At 40.5% G+C, this 24,692-nt stretch overlaps 1 protein-coding gene across 18 annotated transcripts in view; it reads right to left on the minus strand.

The window, feature by feature from the left end:
- Nucleotides 1-3,442: 3,442 nt before the first annotated feature.
- tcf7l2 (transcription factor 7 like 2) overlaps nt 3,443-24,692 on the minus strand; it is a 91,686-nt gene continuing 70,436 nt past the window's right edge. For 3 of the 18 annotated variants that reach the window (XM_037691464.1, XM_037691459.1, XM_037691453.1), the window contains 10 exons: nt 23,883-24,015; nt 20,933-21,035; nt 18,542-18,628; nt 12,988-13,113; nt 12,722-12,884; nt 12,501-12,608; nt 11,180-11,228; nt 10,382-10,432; nt 9,235-9,307; nt 3,443-4,535 (listed from right to left, as the gene is read on the minus strand). In XM_037691464.1, the coding sequence (XP_037547392.1) occupies nt 4,085-4,535; nt 9,235-9,307; nt 10,382-10,432; nt 11,180-11,228; nt 12,501-12,608; nt 12,722-12,884; nt 12,988-13,113; nt 18,542-18,628; nt 20,933-21,035; nt 23,883-24,015 (1,344 nt within the window). In that variant the 3' untranslated portion in view covers nt 3,443-4,084. Of the gene's footprint in view, nt 4,536-8,062; nt 8,088-8,602; nt 8,676-9,234; nt 9,308-10,381; nt 10,433-11,179; nt 11,244-12,500; nt 12,609-12,721; nt 12,885-12,987; nt 13,129-18,541; nt 18,629-20,932; nt 21,036-23,882; nt 24,016-24,692 lie in introns of all 18 variants that reach the window. The other 15 variants (XM_037691462.1, XM_037691456.1, XM_037691450.1 and 12 more) reach the window with 12 other exon arrangements.

Genomic DNA, 24,692 nt, shown 5'->3' on the forward strand with positions numbered 1-24,692 from the left:
TTCAACCCTGCCGTGCACACTATTGTTGTTCAGTGTTCTCCTGATGGACTCATGAACATTAGTCAATGTGAGAGGTCTTCAGCTAATTAGAAGTTACCCTGGGGTCCTTTGTGACCTCACAGACTATTCCTTGCCTTGGAGTGATCTTTGTTGGTCCACCACTCCTGGGGAGGGTAACGATGATCTTGAATTTCCTCTATTTGTACACAATCTGTGTGACTGTGGATCGGTGGAGTCCAAACTCTTTACAGATGGTTTTGTAACAATTTCCAGCCTGATGAGCATCAACAACTCTTTTTCTGAGCTCCTCGGGAATCTCCTTTGTTCCTGCCATGATCCACTTCAACAAACATGCTGAAATGAACAGACCGTGATGGATCCTGTTCTTTAAATCAAACAGGGTGTCCACTCACACCTGCTCATCACATTGATTGAAAACACCCGACTCTAATTTCACTTTTACATGAACTGCTAATCCTAGAGATTCTTTTACCATCACAAATATGTAATACTGGATTATTTTCCTCAATAAATACATGACTAAGTGTAAAATTTTTGTTCAATTTGTTGAACTGGGTTCTCGTTATCTACTTTTTGGACTTGTGTGAAAATCTGATGTTTTATGTCATATTTATGAAGAAGTACAAAAAATTCTAAAGGCTTCACAAACTTTCAGACACCACTGTATAAACACGTGTTTGTTAAAGCAAATTACACAAAGTGGAGAAAACAGAAAGGGAATCTATATCAAACCAATCCTTGATCTTTAAAAACAGCATTCATTCTTCTACTAGCAGTTTTTGAACAGACTCATGCAGGCAGCCCCAGACCAGCTCGATGTTGAGATTACTCCGTGCAGCTCATACGATCACTTCCAGGACTCCTAGTTTAAGCTGAAGACCGTTCTTAGAGACATTGAATGGATGTTTGGAGTCGATCTAAAATAAATTTGGGGTCAGTCAGACACTTCTTTACAGCAGTGTTTGCTAAGCATCTGTATTTCTCAGCACAAAAAAGGCTTCATTAATTCAGACCAAACATCCTCCACCAAGCTTCAGTGTTGTCCAGATCTGTGGAGAACAAACTGCCTTCTGATAACATCAGACCTGACTACCTGCTGCTGGTTTTGTGTGCACACAAATTACGTTTCTGTGTGCAATTAAGTCTCTTGGCCTTGTTTGCATGTCAGATGTAGACCAGACTTCTCCAGACGACAGATGTGCGTACTCGGATCCCACAAGTTTCTGCAAGTTCTGAGATGAGGACCCTGCTCAACGTCTTCCAGTCCACTGCGTCCAGTCCTCAGCATTACAAGTTTCAGTCTTGCAACCTCAGTCTCTTTACCTGAAAGAGACCTCGCTGGTGTTGGTTGCGTCTTGTCATGGTGTCTGACCTACAACAAAGCAGAGTTCCACAACCTCAAATTGGCAGGAAGGTTTGGCCGTTTCCTTGCCCAGGTCCATGCATCCTACATCCATTTGTTTCAATGACCATTTTTTAACCTAAAAATAAACACGATGGTCGTTAAGAACTGATAAATAACATGCCAGACAACAGTCCTAGAAAATCCTTGATTTTACGTGAGCATACCTAGAAAAACAGTGCTGTTAGGAAGATTAAAGGGTGGACACAAAATTACCGTAATTTCCGGACTATAAGCCGTTCACAGGCTTTGAAACCCGTAGCTTATAAAACGCTGCGGCTAATTTATGGATTTTTTTTTTTGTTGACAGGCTAAGGAGCTTCATGCCGCCAAAATATTTAGCCTCGTCACACCTGGGGGCTCACATAGCTGCCCAATACATGTCTCTCGTGGGTTCCACATGACTCAATGAGACTACCTGTATAAATAAAGGAATTTTAAAAAATTTGACCAATGAATTTACCAAACAGGTCACAGTGGATAAATGAAACGGGGAGGGAGGCATGATGAAGAGGGCCATGCAGGAGGAATATGAAGATATCGATCAGTGACTTCCTGGTAGGCTACTGCATTTTTTTTTTTAACCAGCCATTACCGGCACTGTTCCAAAAAAAAAAAAACATTTACTGTACGTATTTGTGTATATTACCAGTATGTATTTAATTAAAAGTTTTAAAAAATCTTTGTGTAAATATCTCTTGTTACAACGTGGACACCCGCAGCTTATAGACAAGCGGAACCTTTATATGTAATATTTTATTTTATTTTTAATTTAGTAGGCGCGGCTTATATTCGGGTGCGCTCAATAGTCCAGAAATTACGGTATTGATTTCATCTGATAAAATAAAAACACAGATGTGCACATACTAAGTTGCTTTTATTAATACAGAACTGCATGCTACAGAGACTGTACAGCATAAACATTTATTCAATACAAAAACATGGTTTTAGAACCATTTAAAATAACAGGAAAAACAAACAAACAAAAAGATAAGAGCATAAAATAGAACAGGAACATCACAGCCGTTAAGGAAACATTCAAACTATTTATCATTAGCATTTTAATAAACCAGAGAAGAAATCGACAGATTACAGTCGCGTCATGTCAACTACAATGGCACCGAGTGGATGATTCTCTTGTAGCTTTTTTTACAGCCTCTTGCAACATCAACATGCCTATTTTTTATCTACCTATATGTAGTAGTGTACTTAAAAGTGGCAGTTTGTGTATTTTTTTGTATTTAATAAGTTTTTTTATGAACCTCCTAATATACATAATTTGGCCCTTGTGGGTTTATACAGTATGATGTCCGTCTTTTTATTAATTTTAATATTTGACATTTTGCTACCAAACACAGTTGTTATAGCAACATTTATACTACATACATAGCAATCTATGTAACGTCACAGCAAAGAATGGTATCAAAAGAAAAGAAAAACGAACAACAACAGAACCAAAAAAAATAAAAAAAATCCCTACAGCATGTTTTTTTGGGGGAGGGGCAGAGAAAATTAGCACAAAATTTGGCACGGAAAATCTGTACACGAATCTACAGTCCGAGAAATGTGACTGTGCAATAAAAAAAGAAGGACTTGAGTCGTTTTTCTCGCCGGCTACTGAAGACACGGTACCCACCGTCTGGTTTCAAGTTTGCTTTTCCTTTTTTTGTGTGTGTGTGTAAAATGGCTTTTAGACGGATTCCTTGAAATGAAGTTGTGCATACTTCTGTTCATGAGATCTACCCAGTACGCCGAGTGGAGTCCAGGTGTTTCAGCGAGGAAAAAAGAAATCAACACAAGGTTTGCGTTCCAAAACCTCCTTGTAAAAATGGATCATTCATATAGTTATTTTACCTTAAGAAAAAATATTTGTACAATGTATCAAGAGGGGGAAAAAAAAAGGAGACACATACAAGATACAACAAGCAATCTCTAAAGCAATAAATACTACTGGTCTTAGCGTTGTGACATTTTTGAATTTTATAACCCTCCCACCCAACCCTCCCTCAAACCCACCCAAACTTGCCCGACTCCGCCCCAAAGGTAAACAAAACAAACAAAAAAAAGACAACGCAGTGGAAGAATGCATATATAACACATTAATTCCCCTCCCTCCCCAATATTCTGTACATTTAAACAAGAACAAGTAACATCACAATTAAAGTTGTTCCTCGGAGGTGTCGCCACAAGCCTCATGCCCTCCAAGAGTCTGAACGGATGGTGAACGATTGGTTCGCAAGCTCGTATTTAATACAAATAAAGAAGGAGAACCAACTCTTTCAAGGGGGGAAAAAAAAAGGCTCGCTGAATATTCTACCTTTTTTTTTTAAATATCCGTCTTTTAAACATTTTGATGTTGAACTAGATACATTTGCTTTGTTTGCACCGTTGCACTACAAAAGAAGACTAAACAAAATCCATAAAAATTTTGGCAGATTCACAAAGCTATACTACAGCTCCTTGTATCATTTCTTTATTATAATTAGATTCGTTTTGATAACGAGGGGTCAAATATTGACCAATGAACTTTAATAAAACTAAAATTTCGAAGCCTCACGGCACAGAAACATAAAGAGAACGAAAACTGACGGCGAGTGAGATTTCGCAGAGAGAGAGCATCGAAGGGTGAGTGTAAAGCTAAAAAAAAAAGAAAAATGGAGGCTATTCTATAGACTTGGTCACTAGCGACAGCGGCTGGGAGGCTGTGGAGGGGAGGAGCGAGTGGGAATGACACAGCGATGCCGATTGCCGGGCCATCGAGGACACCACAGAGGAGACCGGCTGCCGCGAGGACGAGACGTCGCTGTGCTCCAGAGATCCGTTGTGGGAGGAGGCGCAGGGCGCTTTGCCGGCCGAGTTTTCCATCTGAACCAAAGATGACGATGGAGGCCCAACCAGGAGGTGAGGGTGGTGGAGTGGCTGGTGGGCCGGTTTCATAGTCAGTGAGAGAGGTTGCATTTGTTCAGTCTGAGGTTTGGACTCTTTTGGAGAGGGGGAGGGAGCGACGGAGGAGGGGGAGGATGGGGGGGAGTCTAGTAAGCTTCCGTCCGTAGAGGGAGGACTGGCACAGCTGCCTTCACCTTGGATGTAGCGAATGCACTTTTTTTTTCTCCTGAGGGACAAAGTAAGAGAGAGAGAGAGCATCTTTCAGCGTCAACGCATTGAACTTCAGAGCCTTCTGGCCCCGACGACGACTTAAATGCACCTTTTTGAATTAACAGAACCTGTTGTGTGAATCATGATCAAAAGGTGTATTTAAGCAGTGTTAGAAATCGTGTGCGAAAGGGAGAAAAGCGGTAAAGACACTAAGCCGTCAGACTGAAGAGACATTACAGAAAGATCACAGGTGAAGCACCTGAACAGGAAGCAGGAGGGGAATGAAACACACACACAGATGATAGAGGATTAGAAAGGGTGGTGTTTGCTCTCTGAATTTAAAACTCTCCTTTCTTGAAGGAATAACTCCGGCTACAGATGAGCTTGTTGTCCCAACTCACTATACGGTACTTATACTTCCATCGGGCTCAACCAGATCCACATAATACATCTGCCCCACAGACACAAGTGTAAGTTTGCATCAGGGGTCAAGGCATCGTGTTTACATTCCTGCCTGGGGTCAAGCCCCCTCCCCTGCACGTCGAGTCCTAAGGCCAGACCAGTTGTGCTCTGTGGAAAGCGATGAACGAACTGGACTGAGGGCGAGTTTTGCTGCATTTATCTGCAGCAGCTTCTGCTGTGAAGACGGTGTTCAGATTTGGTTAAGGGGGGAATCTCCTGCCCACTTCATCTGTAGCCTGACCCCGACAGTGACCCCCTCCCCCCATTTTCTCTCCCTCAGCTCTCAGTTCTACCACAACTAAGCCAGAAGCCTTTCTTTTCTTTTTTTAAAGCCTTACAGGACGATGAAGGTAAAAACAGGCTGATGTGTTTTAGGCCTTGTCACTTTATTCGTCATGAACACGTCAACATTTCAAGAAATGCTTTCATCTACACTGAAAACAGAAAAGGACCAAGTTTCTAACGTAACTTCTCCAGAGATGTGTGGTGCTGTAACGCTGCCGGGAAGAAAAACTAAATATTTTCTGTGGACTGATAAAGTGGAACGACTCCATGTCATATCCAACTACTGATGACTGCCTGAAATGATCCAGTATGTCCAGGTATCTGGACTGGCACAACTACCACAGTATCCAGCTAGGGAAAGCTGTAGGGGTGAATTTTCTACATGATGTTCAAAGCACTTCAGGCTCAGGCTAAATTTATGCATATTAGTCTTTAAAAACTATTCCCATTTCTCACATTTTTCATATATAATGTAAATCTTTACTTGCCAAACTTGTTTGTATTACTGACAGTGTAATAAAGTGATGAAAGCCTTTGGGCCTTATATAACTTGGTGTAATTATAAGTTGTTGTGTTGCGCTCATCATGGCAAAGTCATCGTCTGCTTATCCAAGTAATAGAGTACTGGTATACAAAGGTTTTACTTTAGCTGAGCAACAGGCATCTGCAAAACAAATGTAAGCTTGTAATCAGGTCATCAGGTCTCTCTTGTAAAGGAGTCCTCGAGGCTCAATGGGATTACCCGTCTAAATAAAGGTTGAATGAAAAAAGTAATCTGTTTTGAACCACTGGCTATGGCTGCCTTAGAGGAGTCGACGGGGGAGAGGGCAGGCCTCAGAAGCCATCTTATCACCAGCAAACTGGTTGGTCCACTATGTGAATGTGCTGCTTGTGGGACTGAATTTGTTTTGGCTCCTCGGACTGATGAAGTCCTTTGGATGAAGGACAAAACGTCTCAAAAAAAAAAAAAAAAGTCCAAATGACCAGACTGAACCTTGTTGCATGTAATCTGTTGTTACGTCTGTCGTTCTTGGGGGTGTATGTTAGGCAGGAGGTGGGCTAGGCCTGTCACAACAAATTTTGCTGGGCGATTAATTGTCTCAGAAATTATTGCGATAAACAATAATATTGTTTGAAATTTGACAATAATTAGTAATTATTGTCAAATTTAAGAAAAGGTGTTTGTTAATTTTTGTGTGTAGTACCTTTTCTTGACCACTGGATGACAGTTTAAGACTGTTTGAACCAAAGGATGGCTAGTGAGGGAGCGAGCAGAGTCTCTTTTTTTAAAGAAAAATGGGAGGGATGTCCCTTGACGTGGTATGGGCTGTCTCTCTTTTTTTTCAGTTCTCAAAATGGCAGACGCTCGGTGTGGTTTGAGCTCTTTAGCGTAGCATTTGTCACACTAAGCTTTTAATAAAAAATCAGTAAACAAGTTCTCAGCTTCTTTTTGCAGAGAAAAACAACTTTTTAGATGAAGGCACGGGTTTCAACCATGAATTTTCGGAGCGTTGACAAGACGGAGGTTTTTTCCCCGAGGTCGGCCTGTTAGCTTAACTCGTAGCTTAGCTTCTCAGTTTAGCTGCTTTTAATGAGCAATTTTGGATGGTTAAAATGGATTTTAAAGAGAAAGAGAGGGGTCTAAGAGCACTAGAGATGAGACTTTTGTCATCCAGTGTCCAGTAGAAAGAAAGACACAAAGAAACAATAAAGCCGATAAATGACAATGAGTTCGATAACTTTAATTTATCAAGCGATTAATTGATTTATTGTTTATCGCAACAGGCCTAGGTGGGGCTATGAAATCACCGTTTTCACAAAGTTGCATTTTGGCTGCCCAAACAAGAACGCAAGGGTGGATTAAAAAAAAAAAAAATCACTCTGGAGCTTGGTTTCAAAAGTAGAGTTTTGGAGACTCTGCTTGTGGACGCAAGGCTGAAACAATTAGACGTGTGTTCACAAAATGCTGTTCCCGTGTGGACAGCATCTTAAACCTTTTCTTGTCACTCTTATTAACAAACTACCATAAATTCAGAGAGCATGTGTTGACAATGTAAAAGGGAGAAAGACATGAAAAGATGCCAACAAAACCTTGATCACATGCTGAGTGAATAACAGACATGCATTTCTGATGAACTCAACAGTTCAAGAAAACAGTGAGGATAGGCTTTTAAGATCAGTCTGCGCTGAAACTAAGATCAGGACGGTGCAGAGCATCGACCTGGAATAAAGGTATCGTTTTGCTTCTACGTACACCTCACGGGCTCTGTAACTGTCCGTGAAGGTGCAACAAATGAGCTAATATCCATTTTTTAACAGACATATTGATTTATAGTATGTGCCCGTGTATGTTATTGATTCTCTATCTCGGGGGAAATTACACCAGATTTAGGAAATGGAGCCCAGAGAGAACTTTTCACCTCTCTTGACTGAATTACAGCACTTTTCAACCTCTTGATCTCCATGATAGCTATTATTCTTTAAAATACAATGCCATATTTTTGATCATGTTCAAGTCAGCTGGATAGGAAAATAAGAGGCCCCAGTGGAGAAGGAGGACTGTGGATGAAGCGTGAACGCCAATTCTTTTTAGTCATTGAGCGCACTTGAAATTGTATCAAAAATGAACAACTTCTTTCATAAATACAAAACAAAAGGAACCACTTAATTTGATCTTCAGCCCATCCATGAGTATGTCTAAAACCATTCAGATGAAACAGCAGAAATGGGGTTGGAATGATTGTGATGGAAGGCAGACACGGAGAAGGGTTTTATTTAGCAGAAACAAATACCTACCATGAAAATATTCCCAATTCAAAGACTGCTTGTGTCAGAACAGAAAGACAACAGGTAGGGACTAAGTAAGGGTTATTGAAGAGGAGGAAGAGGTGGAGAAGGAAGAGGAAGAGGGCACAGAAAAGAGTGTCACTGAACAGGCCCTCAGAGGAAGCAGGGCTAAATTTGTAAGCATTACATTGCCAATTAGAACATACATCGACAGTTAAGATAAGAGGGGATTATCAAATACTTGGGACAGAAAATGGATTTCTGCTCTAAAAAAAAATGTATAAAGCAAGAAATAATTCCAAATTGCAATGGGAACGTTGATCTTTCTACTTGGAAAAAGGTGATCTCGAAATCCATTTTCTGCCACTGGGCTTGAACTGAGTTTGAGAAATAAAAAGTTGTGCAGGAATTTAGAGGAGCAGGAAATTTCTCAGTGAGGACAAAAAGAGAGTTTGCCATCTGTCAGCACACTGATGGAGCCAATAATCAAAGAGGAAGCAGCTCAGTGTGAATGTCTTTCCTTTGATTGCTACTACAGCAGTTTTATACCTGCATGGTTTGCACCATAAACTCAGCTGGTCAAGCCCGAACAAGGCACGACACTTCTTTGGGGTATTTGCATCTGTTAGCCAAAGAGGTAGACACAAACGCACAGACAAAAAAAAAAAAAACAAACAAGAAAGACAAAAAAAGAAAATGTACACGTCATTGCACAGACAAAAAACATAGTAGCCAGGGCTTAGATTTAGGCTGGCAACACTAGGATAACCTCCATATTAACCAAGCCATGAGACTCCAGAAACTCCAAGCCCCGACCTGCCAGTTCAACACTTCTGACCAATCTCAGTGAGGCCTACTGTGCATCCTGCAATGAAACCCTTGCAAATTTATCCACACATTCATTCAAACGCATCCGTCATTCCCACAAACACTCTGGCGTATGCCAATACCCTTATCCCCCCCTAACAGGAAGTTAAAATCAATCAGCAAGAACCCCAGAAACAGACCGGCAGGGCGTGGCTGGAGGAAGCTGAGAGGTCACAACAGCCTGGCAGGACAGACAAAGGGGGAGGAAGGCGGAGAGGTAGAAAAGCAGCACAGAGCAGAGGAGGAAGTCCCAGCGTACAGTTTTACCCAGCCTTCACCTGGCCCCGGCCAGTGCAAGCGCACACCATACACACCTGCACGGGCCACACCAGTTATTCTGTTGATCGAGCCCAAAGCGCGCTCGACACTTCTTAGGAGCGCTCAGGTCTGATGCCGCAACAAGGAAGAGAAGCCGGCAGAGAGGAGGAATAAAACCAGTAAAATAAGAAAAAAGTCAAAACAGAAGGAAAAAAAACTGAATCTATGAAGGTTAGCAGTGGCTCATAGAGCAAGAAATTCCTCTAGAGCACACAAAGCCATGATCAATTGTGCATTTAAAGACAGAGCAAACACAAATGTATTATTCTACAAAAAGAGTATAAATCCAAACACGTGCAGATAATCAGATTATGATATTAATATGGGAATAATCACTTTCATTCATAAGCTCTGACAGAAGTTAAAGCCTGAAAGTTTTTATTTGGTTGAGAGGATTTAAACAGAGCAAATGCAGATTAGATTAACTTGCTGTTAAAGTGCTATCAGTCCACTATGGCTTTAAAAATAAAGGGTCAAGGTGGCAAACTAGGCAGTGGTAGCGGATTATTTAAACGGCAATTAGTCTTATCTGGGGAGGGGGGGGGATTAAAAAGGCTGGAATCGACTCTTCAGAGCTGGCGTCAAACAGACGGTTGTAATCCTGTCAATTGCCAGTCTGCTCTATTCAGTTTTATTTGTGATAACATCAGAAGTAGAGCAGAGTGACTGCACGATCCAGTTCGAGTCCAGGCATCGTCAGAGTAGAAACTTTTTTTTTTTTTAAGAAAAAGGAGTAAGGCCAAACTCATGCTGGTCTGAAGGAAAGGGACAAGCGCAGCTACCAAAGCTTTTAGATTAAGGAGGTTTACCCTGACGACACACTCTTTACTTTACAATAATGAGCTAGATTTATTTTCGTCAGCCCCTCACGCACACTGCATTGAGATTTTGACAAACTATGGAAAAGTTCTGAACCAAAAAGTGACAGTAAAATAAGAAATGTAGTCTAGCTTGAAGTCAAACAACCATTTTTTTTTGTTTTTAAGAAAAGAAAGCAGCAAACAAAAGTAAAGGAGCATTATCAGAAGGGAAAAATAAATAAAGTAAACCTGTCTCATACTGCACAATTATTGGTAATTACATATGCATTTTTAAAAAAAAGAGAAACAGTTAGTAATTTAATACTCAAAATGATATTAGCACCTGTAATCGGAGGGAGTGAAAGGCAAGGGTTTGGAAAATATTCTCTGTGTTCTGAAAAAAAAGAACAGATAGAGAGGCCTTCAAGAAGAAATCCGTCACCAAAACGACCGTAAAAAAAATACACAAATAAGGCGACATAGCTCCTCGCATTATGATCAGAAGAGTATGAATCATGGGAATAAAATAAAATAAAAAGTATATATGGATAAATCACAGAATTAGCAAACCTCCTTAATTTGAAGATGTGATTTCTCTAAATAAAAGCATGCAGAGAAGCAAGCAAAGGGGGGCCCCCAACAAGCGCACACATGCACAGTCACTGAGTCACATGCACGCACACTCATTACAGCACTGCAGGCGATCTGTAGGGCACAGGCGATGTAAAACAGGTTCACACACACACACAACACTGTCAAAGTTAATGACTCTCGCAATGCTTCAACTTCTTAAAAACACGTCTCAAAATACCAGGGGGCTAAGAGCCCAAGCAGGGTGGGTGAGAGGGACTGTGGAGGGTCATGCATATTCAGTTATTATTAGCTAGGGACAGCTATGGAAAATGGAGGGGGGGTTACAAGCAACTCTACCATTTAAACATTGCATTTGGTAGCATAACTATACCAAGAAAAGAAAAAAAAAAAAAAAAAAAAAAAGGCAAGCATAATAATATATTTTTTTAAAAACAACATAAGAAAGAAAAAAAGATATACAAGCTTGACTTTTATCTTGCAAGATGTCACATCTGCCTGACACATGATGGGGCTCTTCTAATATGAGAGATAATTGCAGCTCACTTACCATTGCTCTCTGCTTGCTGCTTTTCCCTTTTTCTCTTCTTCCTTTTCCCCTGTTGGTTAGCCGCCAAAAAAATAGAAAGAAAAATAAAATAGACACAGACAGGAACCTTAGTTATTATATAGCAAGAATGCCCAAAACATGAAACAGAGAATAGGACTCATCTTTGTGTTTACTTATTTATTCATTCACTCTTTCTCTGCCTTGTTTTTTTTTTTCCCTCTTGTGTTTGCCCTCCGGTTTGTAACAGCCACTGCTGGCCAGACAACTCTCCCTCCTCTCGCTGTTTTCTGTCTCTTTCTGCGCTCGTCTTCTCCTCTCTGTATTCTTTTTATTTTTATTTCCCTCCGCAAACATGTAGACATTCTGACACACTTCTGCTTCAAAAGACGGATTTCTCTGCGGCTACTCAACAAAGACTCGTGTGGTCAGCTTCAAAAATCCGGCTCTTGTGCGTCGGAACAAAGAGTCCGGGATGCTAAGCATTCAACACTAAAAATATGTGCTCCAAATGCAATTTTAGACAATTAAATACTTTTTAGACGTAATTAGATTATGTACTTTTGGTTGATTTGGTGGTGTGCGAGAGCTATTTTTGAACGGTGGCAACAAACAGTAGGAATACAAGTGATGAAAACAATTAGGGTCCACTTTAAACGAGCTATAAATCAAATTATATAAAAACGTGGAAAATATCTTGTGGACTCTCCATTTTATGACTGAAGACGTCAAAAGTTCAATGTCAAAAGTCAAGAAAAGACCAAAGAAGGTTCACTACAAGATGCAAAGCACAGTTTACCACAAAAACAAGAAGTTTGTTGTGATCCTTTTGGCTATGAACTCCTTCAGGTGGAACTAGCATTAACCCGAAAAGTATAAAAGAGCTTTCTACGTCCAAAGATTCATCAAAACTGACACAGCCTAATAAAAACCTAAAGAGCTTTTCAGAGCAAACCAGGTCAATTTGATCATCTCACAGGAGCAACATTCAGATTATTGATAAGTCTAAATGTGTAGTTATTGCAACAAGCAAAACTGAAAATATCTTTAAAGCATAATCATGGAAGATAAAGTGTTTAAGGACTGATGCTTAAGACAATCCTCTACACATATAGTGTCGTTTGACTGTCACTTTGTGTGTTATGTACCAAAAACACTCCGTTTTCCCCCTCAATATCAATGCAGACCCACACGCATCAAGCTGCATTATTTAAACACAGACGCACGCTTCAGACGAATCTAATACCTCGAACCACCTGTATGTCCAAAACTAATGGCGGGGGGAAAGAACAGGCTATTACAACTTGTAAACTTAAAAACTTACATAGTTGTCTCGTGCTGACCAGCCAGGGTACAGCTGCATGTGGAGCTGTCGTTCTTTCCTGGCCAGCTCGTAGTACTTGGCCTGCTCCTCTCGCGATAGGGCGTGCCACTGTGAGATGACAAGCAGCTCAGGACTTTAGCCACAATCACTTTTGAGTTCCAGGTATGATGGAGACATGGTTTTGTTCAAGTCAGCATTGTTCCGTTCGACTTTGTACTCACCCTCCGCCCCAGGATCTGGTTGATGGCGGCGCTTTCTTTCAGTGTGCACTCAGCCACCACCTTGGCCCTCATCTCCTTCATGTAGAGCATGAAGGCATTCAGAGGCTTCTTTATGTGGACCTGCTTCTTTTTCTCCTCTTCCTTTTTAGCATCTGACTGTTTCCTATGGTGGGGGGGTGCAGAGGGCAGTGAGATGAGAAAAATGAACCAACAAGCGTCATTAGACTGAAAAAAGTTGAGTTTAGGCCACAAAGAGTTTCACTCACGAGCTGTTGAGAGAGCTAATGTCGCTGTGGGAGGATTCCTGCTTGACGTTGGGTGTGACGATGGCTGGGTGAGGGATGCCCGTGGTGTGCAAACTGTGGTGGGGGGGCACCATGTGTGGGGGGAACCTTGAGGACAGAAGACTGTGTAAATCGTCAGAATGGACACGGGTGAAATGAGAAGATGGAACACAAACAAGACTTAGCAACTGCAGCCAAAATGTATATTTTTAACATTTATATATGTAAATTGTAAATACATATTGTTCTTTTTTACTGTTTTTAAATGGATTTGGCCTTGAGTTACAAGAACGACACACATTTATACACAAAAACAATAAAAATGTCCAAGGCTGAATTCCGTGTCGGTCATAAACTTTTACAATAGATTTTTTTTAACATATCAAAGAAGGTGAAAATAGAGCAATTGTTTTTATTCTCTGAGACTAACAAAAGTTCTCATGAAACTGTGAATGTATTTTAATTAAAACTTTGATAAAGTAATCATTGGGTTAACAAATGACTCATTTATAGTGAGTTCAAAGAAGACTGTTACAGTCTTGGCAAACGTAAAAAAAAAAAAGCTATAGCTCGATCAAGTTTACAGATAATGAGCTGAAATGTGACGTGCTAGTAGCTGAGTCTGACCCCCAGCTTATGCTCTGAGCACTAACTGATAATAGCATGAGACCTATGTATAGAACTTTGCCATTAACCATTGGAACCAACTTTGTTGAAAAAATTTCTCATAAGCAACTGAAAGTAGTGGTTCCCAACCCTGGTCCTTGAGGAACACCATCCTGCATGTTTTAGTTGTTTCACTGCTCCAACACACCTGATTCAGTGATTTAATTACTTCCTCATGTTCTGCAAAAGCCTGTTAATCACCCATTAATTAAAATCAGGTGTGTCGGAGAAGAGAAACAACTAAAACATGCAGGATGGTGTTCCTCAAGGACTAGAGTTGGGAACCCCTGATTTTTCATAAAGTTCTACAATTGATTATCTTTGGAGTCAACTCAGTTCAAGATGGCTGTTGCACCTGGTCAACATTAGTCTATATAAAAATGGCTACACCTCAGTGAATTTTACAGACACTAAGCTAAAATTGGGTATGTGGTAGCTACGAGTCATTCACAATACTTTGAGCTAACAGATTATGCAAGATCAAGCAATACTATATAAAACTGTATTTTGTAAGGTTAAACCAAAACTGCTTTGATGCCATTCCTCAACATAAGGTTGAGAATTTACATATTTATTTTCTACAACGTTACTCTAAATTGGACACGTAATTCAGCCTGGATGATTACACATTTTACACAAGTATATGGCAGATAAACTATCAACTGTCATCAGATCTGTGGTAAAAATTTTAAAATAAAACTATGTGATGTAAAAACTAGACAAAACATGTTCTTGATTAAACTTCTTAAAAATCAGCATGTCTTGAGAAATTGCCACTTGGACAAATGGAAATGTTTCGTGATTCCTGTATGCAATCACGTTGCTCACATATAAAAGGTGATCGTGTTTAATTTTAGTATCATTTACAAAATGCAGGCAGGTAGATTCTAAAAACATCAATTATTGATAATCATATAATCTACAGGTTACTGTCGACCAACTCATCTGATAAGAAACTGCATAGTTGCAGTTGGGAAAAATTGCAAAGTAGGTGAAACTGTCCAGCTATCAGTCAAAATTTTGGGTCCTTATTTGCTTCCTTCTGCTTATTTCTGTAGCTTCAGCACTGTCAGCATCACTGACATTTTATTTCTCCTTCCTCTTCACTCCTATCATCATTTCGTAATCTCCAACTGTTCCACATATGGAGGCCAGAAGCCCTTATTTAAGGAACAGTTTCACTGACCAGAGCAGCTACGAGATGATGCCACGCTGTGGGTGTGTGACAATAATTATCTGAAAATGTATATCTGCATGTGTACGTTTAAAGGCTTCGGTTCCATGTGACCACACACAAATTTAAGAGGAAAAAGAAGGATGAAGGAGAAGTGGGGAAAAAAAAAAAAGGAATAATTCTTTTTTTGTGTGTGTGTTGCTGTTAAAGCAGCTCATTATCCGGCTGTGTCTGGCTGCATGGCTCCGAGCCAGAATATAATGATGAGAATAAACTCGCCAGGAACAACTAGTTTCTGTTGGAGGCCATCTCTGGGGAGTACCGGTGCTCCCCCCTCAAACTCTTTTCCTCCTTTTCCCTCTTCTCCCTTCATCACTGACACATTGGTGTTTGTGCCATGTCATCCGTTGATGGGGAGCTCGGCAGCAGTGGCTGCATATCGCCCATCATTAAGGCTGCATTTTCTTCACTCGCTCCGTTTCCTTTCTCCCTGTTCACCCTCCCTCCTTCTCTCTGTGCACTTGTTAAAATTTCCTCCGTTCCAAGATTCTTCTCTACTCCTTCTTGTCCTCTCGCCACCTCCTCCCTTCATTTCCTCCTCGCCGTCCCTCCCCTCGTCCTGCTGCCACCGCACGGCCCAGGTTATGGTTAAAACATGACGGCCGTCCCTTTGAAGAGTCGGGGCATTATCATCGTCGTCGGGCTCATCAGCAGCGAGCACTGACTCGGACCAATTTAAGCAACACAGAAAGGTAGAAGCGGAGGAAACCCCCCACCTTTCTACCCACCCTAGGGCTTCTACGTCTCAATCTAAAAGGTAAGAATAGCTGAAGGGGTGGAGTAAGGAAGGTAGTGTAGGGGATAGTGGGAACGGGTCACCGGCACAGCAAGCCCAGCGTCAGCCAGCGCCATTTAATTGCCAGTGCAAAGCAGCAGCCCCCGCTCTTGTTTAATATATAATGATCTGGCCGTTGCAGTTCTCCCCATTCCCAAGGAAAAGGATGGAGCGGCATGACAGGAGAACATATCAAAGGGCAGGCTTAAGGATAAGGGGCAAAATGGCCTTCACATCCACCCACCTGTCCCACATACATACACACAATATGGGGACCTTGCACTGGCTCAACCCCATTATCAAAATAATGTCTCATGAATGTTTCTTTGCTCTCCTTTTCCTTCTTTTATTGAAGCATATATTTTTTAACAGGACCAAGTCGACAAAGTGCTATGCAGGACTGAGTTTGCAGTGTCATCCTTTGAATCCAATTCAGTCTCTACACAAGGGGATTCATACGAAGTAGGCTCCTCTTGCTTAAACCTAAATCCTGGCAAGAGTACAAGACCTAGATGCCGTTTCTGTGTGATTTCATCCAGTTAGCAAGCTTGCTATAGACTGTTTAAGCCCGAAATGTGCAAATGTTTTCATATGTGGGCCAAAACTATCAAGATGAAAGGACTCGTAGTTCACAGAAATGTGAATTTAACTCTCAACGTGAACAATATTTTGAAGAACAAAAGTTTACTAATTTTGGTGGAAAAAGTTTTAAATTCTTATAGATCCAAAACTTTAAAAGCCTCATAAACACTAAGCTTATATTTTTTATTAAAAAGGATTTGATTTATTGGGTCTATGTTTGTCATTTTCTTGTGTTTGGAAAGTTCAATTTATTTTATTCTCACCAACAAAAGCTTAATTTGAGTAAGTGTCCTTTTTAAAAGAGGGTCTATCAGCCTTTTGGACCATGGACGGTCCAAAAGACTGATTAAAGTTCTAAAAAATCATCCAGCTGTCAGTTGCTACAACAGATTTATGGCAGGTTTGATAAAGTTGATCAACTCGTATGTAGATGATATCACGTTATATTCATTTAAAATGTTCAATATCCCTCTATGATTATTTTATCAACCAATATTTAGCCAAGTTTTGTGAATCATTATCCAAAAGTCACCTTACTTTTAGAAATCAGTAAAAGTTTGTGGTATTTTGTACAATGAAGTGAAATTAAAAGATTATAGCCAAAGCTTTGTATTTTGCTTAATATTGCTCATTTTGAGAAGATCGTTTTTCATCAGTTTTGCTGTTAAACCTAAACATTGTATAAAAAAGATTACCAACTAATTGGCAGAAAGTTTGCATCGACCTCTTAAGTCTGCTGGCCAAAATGATACCATTCTTAAACTGCAGTTGTGGGCAGCACAAAATCACTCCAAGGGCCGCAAATGACACTCGGGCAGCTCTTTGGACACCCGTGGTTTAAGCTGTCACAACAATCTGGCCTTTTCTTTGAACAAAACCAACCAGCTAAAGGCTATGTATGAAAAGAGTCTGCTATTTTGCTGATGCAATTAGACCAATTGTTGGGAAATTTTTGTCAGCAGTTCAAATTTTCTCCTCTACTCCAGTAGTGTGAGGGTGGGGCAATGTGCTAAACCCCTCCCATTCTCCAGAGAAGTCCCAGAGCTCTCCATCTATTCAGTTAAACTAATTCAATTAGGGGCCTCATCACAGAGCATTAGCTCTTCCCCTTGGCCAGTCCTCCCCCCCTCCCACACCCCAGCCAGTATATTCAATTAGTTTCACTGGAAATAGGATGATCACATTGTAGACGCTGTCATTAAGGAGCCAAATTAGCAGTCGCTTAAAGCCCAGGTTGGCTGGGTCCTGCTGCCAACGTCCGGGGACAGACGCAGAATCTGACTCTCTGCATCTGAAATTTGCTGGAACGAGGAATTCTGACTCCGATTGAAAGGTGAAGCTAAAGCAAGAAAGCGCCTATTTTTTTTTGTAACAAATGCAAAGAAAACAACAAAAAAATAATTCAGTCAGCATTAAGCTTTTTCCTCATTTTATTGGCCAAGAATAAAAAATAATAAATTACACATATATATATTTATTTACGTATATATTTCAAACCCTAGCAGTTGCCTTCAAGCATGCACGATCCATCACTGTCACATAGGTCTAAACAAGCCGCCCTCAGGAACTGCTTTTCCAACCAGGCTGTAATTTAACTAAAGCTAGGCTTCATCCCTTTACTTTTAGAGTTCCCTGCTGTACAGGCATGAAGAGGGAGGAGGAGGAAGGAGCAGTGCAGGCAAAGCGAGCGACAGTCTATATGTTTTGTGTGTGTGTGTTGCTGCTGACTTTTTGACTCACTCAAATAGGGCTTTACGCAATCCAAATTAATTATGTTCCCGTTACAGACAATATAGAGGACATGGATTCCTCAGGGGAACAATATGTTGTAAAACACCAACATGGATGCACACCTTAACCTCGTGAGCGCACTCATGTCCACAGCAGCACTTGAACTAGACCCTAACGAGCTGGAACCAAAGCAGTAGCCGAGTGTCGGCTTACATCATGTTGTCACCTTCAAAGTGCTGCTGTTTGTTTATCTGTTCGGCCGCTCAAACTCACAGCAAGGACATTCCCTGGCTCGTTTCAAATCTGCCTGACATGCAGTGGGGGTAAACGTTCTTCAGGGGCCTCATTAGGAAATGATAAATATAATTAATATTTGAGCACGTTAGCTGGAGCTCCCACACTAGAGTTGGCCTTTTGAACACATGCGATGGGAAGTACGAGCTCTCCTTTAAGGAGAAGTTTGTGCTCACCGACAAACACAAACCAACATGTGAGTGCGAAGTGTGTGTGTGTGTGTGTTGGTGTTTTACACCTTGGGCTTAACTCACCTTGACATGGATGCGTTGACAGTGAGTGCAGTTGGGTAGGGGTGTCTAAAACCCCCTGTTGTGATTGGATAAACAGGTTGACCTTGCCTAGGAAGAGGGAGGAAAAGAAGAAAGAGGAAAAGGTAAAGGAACAGGGTTGATGGAAGAGGAGACGCCAAAGCCCTCTGTTTCTCACTTCTCCCCACCGTGGGCCTCTTTATTCTCATTTGATCAGGACAAAAATCTAGGGGATTGCAGATCGCAGATCAAAGGGAGGAAAACTGAACAATTTGAATGCCACAAATCTTGATAGCAATGGCTAATTAAATTTCATAACCCTTCGCTCTGTGTCGACAGAGCGGGGCCCTGTTCCTCCCCAAGCTGGAACTAGGTGTTTTGTTGTGATAATTAAAGACGAAGCACGGGTCCCTTTAATGGAGCCATCACACTAATTGAGGTCTACACATCCAAAGACAAACAATAATGAATGTAAATTTATACCAAAATAAAGTGCAGCAAATCAAAGGGCGCCATGACTGCGCTCAGGGCCTCTCTTGGTATTTAGATCGCGGTGAGAAAACATTAAATTAACAGAGCTTAATTTGTAGCCTTTTGTCATATTAACAAGTGTTGACAAGAGTTACCAGGGGAGAGCCCCTATGAGGAATTGTGGGTAAAACACAAGCAATCACAGTTCATTACTCTAATTTAACCAAACAGACATGCAAAATAGTATTTGCCACAAAATAAGAGTTGAGCTCGGCAAGGGCCTAAGAAAGCTCAGAGGTGCTGCTGTGGTCCAGGAGTGATTGCGTTTGAAAATCAACTTTCACTACGACAACCCACTCTCAGGGAGAAACGAGAGACAGAGAAATCTTTCACAACATCCTGCTGCCCGCAGTGCAACATGACAGGTGAGAACAACTTTCATTTACTGCTCTTATAGTCGTGATTTAGCTTGATATACATCTGGTGCTGATGAAGCGTAATAGGGCTTCGAAACTCAAGGAATTTTCAAAGTTGGAAACTTTCCATGGTAATTGGGGTGGCTGTGGATGAGTGGTTAGAGCAGTCGTCCTCCAGTGGGAGAGTTGGGGGTTCAATTCCACCAGCAGTCACGTGCTGAAGTGCCCCTGGACAAGACACTGAACCCATTGCTTCCGATGTGTGTCCCATTGGTGTATGAATGTGATAAAGCACTGATTATAGATCTAGTAGAGTGCTGTAGGAACAGGTAAATGAGGGCACAGATTGTAGTGTAAAGCACTTTGAATATCTTGATAAGTTAGAAAGGCGCTATACAAGTACAGTCCATTTACAATTAATTTACATAAATTTATGGGAATAACCTGAAATTTTAAATATTGAAAGTTGTCTCGATTTAATTTTAAGTATAGTTTGAGGGTAAATCTATTTTTGCATAATCTTGACAAAAACAACAAAATACATCTATGCACACAGTGATGGCATGAGTGATGTTACAATATGCAAATTAGGTAACTAAGTTTGTGGCTTTTGTAAACTTCAAGTCAAACACGTTATTTGTGGGGTGTAACTGGGACACTGTGTACACAATCTCGTTCCACCACATGTACCACGTGTGGCGCGAATGATGAATAAAGAAACCCTGACTCTGACTCTTATTTGTCTATGGACAGGGGTCTGCAACCATTTTTACACCTTTGTTCACTACATTAAATGTGTCCAGAGCCCCAACAATCTGCTACAACTGTGATTGTCAACTGGTGGTCCATGGGCCACTTTAAGTTTATTGGAGGAGACTTTTGTGGCCAGTAAGGATGACACTATAAAGCTAAAAATATCTAATGATTTCTAATATTTATTGATATTTTTACAACTTAAGACAAATGAAAAGACCAGATTCTTGTAAAGAGGGGGGATTATTTTTATTTTATTTTATTTAAAAAAAAAAAACTATGAACTGTGCAGGCCTATGTGATTTTTTTTAATTGTGGAGAAAATAATTAAGTATAGAAATAAAGCAAAAAGTTAAAATGAGTATTTGCAACAGGAAAACAGCTAAAACTAGATTTTTGTTGTTGTTTCTATAACAACCAATAAAATTCAGTTTTATGTCAGTTTTGGCCAAAGTGTGAAAGAGCCGCTGTGGAGGGACCAAAGAGCCACAGGTTGCAGACCCCTGCTCTATCGCAAAACAAAACGCTTGTTTTTTTTGTTTGGACATGATACGGTTTGATACAAAACACCAAATTTCTAGTTATTTTTCATGGAAAGTTTCCAATTTGGAGTATTTCCCAATTGAAATAGTCTGGAAAGGTTCCAGAAATTTATCAGAATTTTTTTTTCCCCATCAGTCTTAATTATTATAAACTTATGAAGTTCACAAAAAAATACAGATGGATAAGGAGTAAAAAAAAAGGAGTTGCTTACTGTGGTACTAACCATCCTAGCGGATGGGGAATCTGGCCAACAGTGCCAGGTGACAAAGGGTAATAAGGAGATATGTCTGGAGGATGGGGAGGTCGTGGAATTCCTGTGAAAGAAAGATGACGGCAGGAACAGAGAGGAGGTGGACAGACGAGAGAGAGAGAGAGACAGAACCACATATTTGTCAGTGCTGTATTCATTTTGGTTGAGTTTCACATCTGAATAGGGCAGACATCACAGGAGTGCAGATGGAAGCAAGAGGAGGAGGATAAGGGCTTGTTGCTCGCATGTACACTGTGTTAATTCACACTTCCTGATCAAAGGCCTTTGAGCAACGGCACAATGTGTTCGAAGAGGCAGAGGGTAGGGAAGTGAGGAGAGCACACCAACACGATTCTTGTCACATTTGTCTGGCAAATCAGCAGATTAATGATATAAAATGGCTGAGGTTTAGACGTTAACAAAACAAAGCGTTTTAATTAAAAGCTGTCTCTGTGATCAAAGAGCTGCCAATAAGGGCATAACAGCAAGCTAAATTTTACCTGATGTATACTGTACATGTAATACCTATAGCAGGAATACAAACAGGTACAAATGATGAGTACTACTTTTATACTTCTGACTAGAGTAGATATTGACTGCCTGTAGCTTTATATTCAGAATATTTGTGCTGGATCAGTGGTCTCCATTCTTCCGAATAATCCATAGACTTGACGTAAAAACATCAGCGGTTTTTGTTTGTTTTCCCCTGCTGACAAACGGTGACAAAGATGTCCAATTTAAGGACGGATCACAAAGCTACCGCAGCATCCACAGTGGAGACTTTACTTTCTGCGGCAGCTGACAAGCCAAGAAACAGCATCGACAAGCTGCCCTGAATGAACGCCTTGAAAAGGTCCTGAACACAGCAGAGTGTAAAAATAACTTTCTCTCTCGAGACGAACTTGAAACAAGGAACACTAGACTTGTGTGGAAGACAGCAGGGGGGTGAAGCGCCCACAGAAAATCAGAAACCAGGGGACTTCCTTGGCTGTTGGGTGTTACTTCTAAACACCAGTTGTTGTTGCAGGTATTTTGGTGATCGCCAACAAGGCCACACTAAAGCCAGGTGATTTTTTTTTTTTTTTGCCAATTAGAAATAGGTTACAGTTGTTCAGATCTGAATAAATGGTCTTTGATGCACAACATGGTGTGTTTGAATGTGGTTTTAAATCTAAACTTTTCTAGGAATACCATTTCCACAAAGGCAAGTTCTATTGAAAAGAAAAGCTAGGGGAACGTTATCCCATCGCCATGCAGCGCTCCAAACCTAATATAACTCATTAATTAATTAAACACTGTGCCCAATTAAGCAGCCCCATTAAGCACTACATTAAACAGCAGCTGGCACATTACTTCCCCTTTGTAAGGGCCATCATAATAAGAGAACATTATTGCCTAAAACACAGCCTGAATCCACCAGAGACCACAAAAAAAAAAGCACAAAATTATTCACCACACAGAAAATGCATTAACCCAAAAGAATGGGCTGAATGACAGTTAACAGAATTAAGTGCTGGGTCAAGATGCTTACGGAAATGAATGAAATTACCTTAAAAATGTAGGCTAAATGTTTGTGGGACATGCTTGTGTGGGTCAAATCTGACAGGCAAATTTGGACACAAAATCTGCAAACTCAACAGGATGAAAGTAAAGGAGCGCAAAAAGACAAATTTGGAAAAAATAAAATATTGTTTATAAGCTACAAAAAGTGCTCCAACTTTCTATTATGAGGAGTATTAGCTGAATGTTCGCTGCTCTCTGGTAAGGAGCTCCAACTATTGTGGTCGACTTGTGTTCAGCAACTGGATTTGCGGTCATGGGAGTTTTACGAGATTTACATGAAATTCATGAGGCACTGCTCAGGTTATTGTTTTTAAAATAAAAAGGCTGCTTTCCACTAAAAAAGCAAACCATGGTAATGAGGGCTATAGCCTGACAACAGCTGAGAGCTGCAGCTGTAAACAAAGGAGCGCTTGAGCTGACCTTGACCAAGTTTAATCGTCACAGACTTAAAAACGATGTTTATGAAGTCATCATGTAAAAAATTATGGAGCAAAACAAACAATTTATGCTTAATTCCTTTCGATCTGAAGTGCAAGTATTGCAAAAACAATACTAAGAAATAGGGATGCACGATATTATCGGCATGGTATTGGTATCGGCCGATATTAGCGATAAAGTTAAATATTGGCCATTCCATCAAAATAACTCACCAACATAAAAGACTTCTGTTTTAAGTTAATTTTTAATTTAAGAAACTGTCATGTATATCTATTAATGCACTACTACTTATGCACTTTTCACTTGTCGCTTGTGAACGGGTTGAGTTTAGATTTGTGAAAATGTACAAATTTGCATTGTTCAAGTGTTGTCATTGTTTTAGAGAGTAAATGTCATGAATAAATTTGACATTAAACATAATCCAAGTTCAAGTGTTACATCATTTTCAGCCCCCTTTTTGACATCTGCATTTGGTAGCAGGTCAAACTGACAACGACCATGCAGAATAATGTATTTTAATTCCACAACAGAGAAAGTTTTGTAGTCTCTGTAAGTAGGTCTAGGAAAAAATATCGATATTGGTATCAGTTATCGGCCAAATAAGTTTGAACATAATGACATTTCGGATATCAGCCAAAAATCCAAAATTGTGTATCCCTACTAAGAAACATAAGCCCATAGGACTCTGCATAATATCTGCAACAGTCTACCTGGTGCTTTATTTAAGGATAGCTGATTCTGTGTTTTATTCTCCTCTGAAAAGTCAAATTGTTTAAAACATTTTAGCGTTTCCGGCACTTCTCAAACACATTGTGCTGAACTGTAATGGTGCTTTGGTTGATCTCAGATGCTACTTGAACATCTACTTCTGGCGATAAACAACGGAGAGACTGTGCTTGTCGGGCGTTACCTGTTTTGGGATCCACGTCTGTCTGTAGGTGAGGTGGTGGGTTTCCTGGTGTGAAGTGCTCATTGCTGTAGGTGATCAGAGGTGTGAGAGGATGCACATGGTGCGGGTGCTGTACCACTGGAACCTTATTAGACTGACAGAAAGAAGGTTGCAAAGAAAAGGGAAGAGGGGAAAGAGAAAAATGGAAGCAATAATGTTATTTAGATTTGAGACTAAAGGCACATGCTACAGAGTTACAGCTCAAAAACTTCAAAAAAAATTAAAAAGTGCTATCAGATTCCGAGTATGCCCAAGATGCCAAACCACCAAACCACAGCAAAAATAGCATGGTTTGTAATTAAAAACACTTCTGCGGTGTCAAACTGGAATCCAGTAACTCAATCTAAGAGGTTTGTGGGGTTTTCACGGCACATTTGGGTTTGATGTTTGATAATACACTTTCAAACCTCTGTTGCAGTGAAGTAATCAATCATCTGTAAACCACAAAATCAAGGCAGCGCGTGTAAATCTACAGCTATTAGCAGCTCTTCAGCTCCCCTCTCTCCCCCCTTTTCCTCATCTATCCCCCTGGGGCCCCAAGTCATGGAGGGTATGAGAGTATTGTAATAGGAGGGGTAAGTATTGAAATTTCCATTTCTGCATTTTTACCAAATTAGTTGTAGCCATGTAATCTTTTTATTCTCTTAAGTGGTGCGGATTCCCTTTTTTCAATTACAGTGGAGGTTTAGGGGTGTGCTGCCGTAGGCCCTTGTGTTAACTGGAGCTCAGGTCCTCCCATCAGACCAGGCTGGGACAGAGAATACACACAGT

The sequence above is a fragment of the Nematolebias whitei genome, chromosome 17 (genome assembly GCF_014905685.2).
Source record: "Nematolebias whitei isolate Nwh7 chromosome 17, NemWhi1, whole genome shotgun sequence".
NCBI lineage: Eukaryota > Metazoa > Chordata > Actinopteri > Cyprinodontiformes > Rivulidae > Nematolebias > Nematolebias whitei.